At 36.7% G+C, this 4,527-nt stretch overlaps 1 protein-coding gene across 1 annotated transcript; it reads right to left on the minus strand.

The window, feature by feature from the left end:
* Positions 1-2,109: 2,109 nt before the first annotated feature.
* Positions 2,110-3,024, minus strand: LOC114688082 (olfactory receptor 8B3-like). The gene has a single exon (XM_028862688.1). It carries the CDS (start codon positions 3,022-3,024, stop codon positions 2,110-2,112), a length of 915 nt encoding a protein of 304 aa, XP_028718521.1.
* Between the last annotated feature and the right edge of the window lie 1,503 nt (positions 3,025-4,527).

Genomic DNA, 4,527 nt, shown 5'->3' on the forward strand with positions numbered 1-4,527 from the left:
AGTAAGACTAAGCACCCCCCATGTATTAAAGCTGGGCAAGGCAACCCAGTATGAGAAATAGAGTCCCAAAGGCCAGTAAGAGAGTTGGAGATAGGCACTGTTACCACTGTTAGGAATTCCACAAGAGCACCAAGCTATACAACTCTGCATAGATGTAACTTTCTTAACAGCAGGTATGACTCAGAAAATGCACTCAAAAAAATCTTCACTGCAAGCTATTATGTAATTTATAATAGTATTGTCTATAATACATACAATTCCACAATTTGTTGCTCTATCAGCATTCCATAGATGAAATAATCAAGAAGGCAGCAGCTCACAGTTCTCAGTGTCACACAGCCCACAGTCAAGTTGTCTGAACGTGGTCTGGGCCTTCCTGAAGCAGCATCTTAAGTCAGAAAAAGTCAGAAGATGAGAGCAAGAGTCATGACACAAGGAGGAGAATGAGCAGTAGAGGGATAAATGTAGTCTTTTGTAAGGATTCCATGTCCATACGAATGAGCAATCCAGTTCTGTGAGAGCTTCGCCAGTGTGACCAGGACAACAGCTGCCCTGAACTGATCTTCACTTAAAGGCACTCATATAGTACATTACACTGGCAATTACATTTGGAAACATCTTTGAAGGGAAAGACTTAAACACAGTGAAGCCAGTGTTATTTGCTCTTACCATCAAGGAATATTTGAAAATTTAAACATTTAAAGGCTGTTATCAAACAATAGCACCCCAAACCTAAACCTCAGGAATACCTCAAAAAGATGTGTGTCAGAGCTTTTGTTGTCTATTCAAAATTGTTTCGTGACATCATCTTTAAAGCTTATTAATTTATTTCTTTATCTTTTTGGTTATTTGCATGTGTGTACGTGTGTGTGTGTGTGTGTGTGTGTGTGTGTGTGTGTGTGTGTGTGTCCGTGCACACGCACTTAGTCTAATCATTGAGTTTCTGGACAAAAAGATACATTATCTGAAACAGCAAACTGAATGGTGCCAAAGGAAGTAAACCTGATGTTGAACTCTAGTGAGCTTAAGGATCTGCCTATCTCTAACCGTCCAGTCCTGGCATTAGAAATGTCTTTCCATCACACTTAGCTTTTTTTGGGGGAGGGGGTTTAGTCAGGTTCTCAGGCTTACAAGCCCCTGCCAATGGCACTCCCTTTCCAACCTCATCTTCATTTTAAAGTGACCGAGCAACAGGACATTTACAACATACTTCTTCTAATGAATGGAGAACATGGATTTTGATTTTTAATATTAGAAATATTTAGATGAGCAAAAAGGAAGGAAATTGTTAGTACCTTAAAAATCAATATGAAGGCTCTATTGACATCCAATCTTGGCTTTTTGTGACTGGAATTAATTTGAAATTTTATGTTTAAAATACAATTTTTTTTTTTTTTAGAAAATGGTGACTCCTTCCACTTCAGTAATTGAGACATTTAAAGGGTTCCTTCCAGGTCATTAATAGTCTCATTTGAATACACACACACACACACACACACACACACACACACACAAAACATCTAAAAGAAAAACAGCTAAATATTTTAAGTTTGTCTTTACAAAATAAATGCATAATTACTGACAAAAAAAAGAAATTTAAGTGCATTGTATCATAGCTGTGATGTGGGTTATATTTAATAGCCAATGGTGAAAGAATGTGATCATGGAGGACTGCTGTATCAAAATGACATATGGTCATCTAAAAAGGAAGACAGCAGCAGAGACAGACTATTTGACTCACAACTAAAAAAATAACAAATAAGAACTGCACTGCTAGATGATATGCGGGCATTTGTTATTTATGTAATCTCTTTTAGGGCTTGTTAGAACCATCAGTGCTTTTGGGAATGTAGCAATGAAAGGGGGAAAGTGATTTACTTACTGCTGTTCTCAAATTGCTAAAATGCTGAAGGAAAATAGTTTCACAATGGTGGAGAACAAAGAAAACCTACAGAAAATAAAACAATTTACAAATTCTCCTCTCCATGGTAGGAAAAAAAAACAATATAATGAGGAATGTAGGAAAATAAATTGACCAATACACACTAACTCTTGGTGGTATTCCTACAGGTAAAAAAATAGCAAGTTCTAACTAAAACTTTCTTTTGGTTAGAGTTTTTTCAGAGCAATTTTAACATCCTTGTTCCTAAGGCTGTAGATTAATGGGTTCATCATGGGGACCACAATATTATAAAATACAGAAGATATTTTTCCCTGATCCATAGACCCAGCTGAGGAGGGTTTTAGATACATAAATGCACATGATCCAAAGAACAGAGTAACAGCAATTATGTGGGAGCTACAAGTGCTGAAGGCTTTGGACCTCCCTTCAGTAGAATTTATTTTGAGAATGTTGAAAAGGATGAAGCCATAAGATGTAAAGATGACGACTGTGGGCACAATGATGTCTTTTCCTGCTACAATGAGCAGCTCCATCTCATTGATGTAGGTGCTGGTACAGGAGAGCTGCAGTAAAGGGCGGATATCACAGAAGTAATGGTTGATGGTGCTCACATCACAGAAGGTCAGTCGAAGCATGAAACCAGTATGGATTGTGGCTCCAGAAAATCCCATCAAATATGATCCAAGCATAAGATAGAAGCACACCTTAGGGGACATAGCAATGTTATACAAGAGTGGATTGCGGATAGCCACGTATTGATCATAGGCCATTGCTGTCAGCACGTAACATTCAGAAATTCCAAAAAAGCAAAAAATGTAGAGCTGAGTCAGGCACCCCGCGTAAGAGATAACATTCTTCTTTACTAAGAAGTTCATCAACATTTTGGGTGTAATCACTGAAGAATAGCAGAGGTCTATGAGGGACAAGTTAAAGAGGAAAAAGTACATGGGGGTGTGAAGGTGAGAGTTCAGCACCATTAGAATGATCAAGGTCAAATTTCCTAATGTGGTTACCAGATATATTACTAGAAAGAGTAAGAAAAGGGGTACTTGGAGGTCAGGCTCTCCTGTTATCCCCAAGAGTATGAATTCCATCACTAATGAGCCATTTGCCACAGTCATTGCTTTGCCAAGAAAACCTGGGGAGACAAAAATGGCAAAATTATAGGAAAAAGCACAACTGACAACTATCACTGATAATCTTGAGGAATGTCCCACTTGAAAACAGTGTACCCACCTATGATGTTACATGATACAAAGTGGAATTCTTCCCTATTAAATGAATATAATGCCTGTCTTTAACCCTAGCTCTTGAGAAACAAAGGCAGATAGACCTCTGTGAGTGTAAGGTAGCATGTTCTACAGTGACACCTCCCACTCTACATACACAAACACACACATGGAAACACACATACACAATATCACACATACACAATACACATACACCTACACAATATCACAAGTAGACTATACTACTGGGTTAATTATTCTCATTCTACAATGACTGCTAGAAAAATCTAGAGAAAATACCTTGGAATGGAACAGGACAGAAATGCTCATCTCGTTATTCTCTATGTCCTTATCCCTTTAGGATGTAGAAGGAAGGTATAGCAACCTCCTAATGATAACAGTTTGTGTTCTATGGAGTGCAAATCATGAGTATTGTTTCCACACAAAATAGAAGATCCAGATTCTAGGAATAGTTAAGGTACTCAGAAACATTCATGGTCTCAAGGAATTTAAAATTTTTCATGGAGAGGTAGGTTACTAAATAAAAACACTGCAACTTAAATATTTACTGGATCTCTGAATGGTGTCAATTCACCCTTCTCAGGCATTTTTCTTTGAATTTCACTTGAATCATAAGCCTGCCCTAAACAAAGAGAAAGAAGCACAACATAGATCCTTGGACTAATCTCAAGCTGAAGTTACTGTGCAAACAGAGAAGGCAATGTAATTCAGGAGAAAATCTACACAATCTTCCCTGCATGTGAAATTTGTAATGGTCACATTCTCAGGAGGAGAAAGAAAGATGTTGGTTGTTGGAATCTATAGGAGAGTAAAACAGTGAGGCTTGGCCAAGTTGAAGAATATTCAATTATGAAACAAAAAAAGGTTCTTGATTTCAAATGTTCAGCAATGGTAAACAAGTTAATACTACTATATTTTATATCTCTGTTAGATTTAAAATGACATTATATTATCATATTATAGATACACAACTATCTGCACAAAACACACAAATGTGAAGTGTGTAGACAAATTAATTTCATTATTGGGTCATTTCAACAATGCAATTTCTTGATCAAAGTATCAAGAATTTTATGACATATATACTATTTGCACATTAGTAGTAATTCAACAAAAAAGTTAAATAAAAATTAACATATTAATGTCAATAGATTTTATAAGTTACCCCATTTAGAAGAGAAAATACCATGGACTCATTGTCATTATTACTTACTGTTTTTGTCTTAGAAAGCCAATATCGGGTCCTGAGTCTTTGATTGCTTTGATTCTATGAACATGCTTAATAAGTTATTTTCAGGCATTCCCCAGACACATTTCTGAATTAGGGTGCACAGGTTGTAATACTACTTCTTAATCCAGTAAAACAACAAGAGG

This window comes from Peromyscus leucopus, chromosome 7 (assembly GCF_004664715.2).
Source record: "Peromyscus leucopus breed LL Stock chromosome 7, UCI_PerLeu_2.1, whole genome shotgun sequence".
Taxonomy (NCBI): domain Eukaryota; kingdom Metazoa; phylum Chordata; class Mammalia; order Rodentia; family Cricetidae; genus Peromyscus; species Peromyscus leucopus.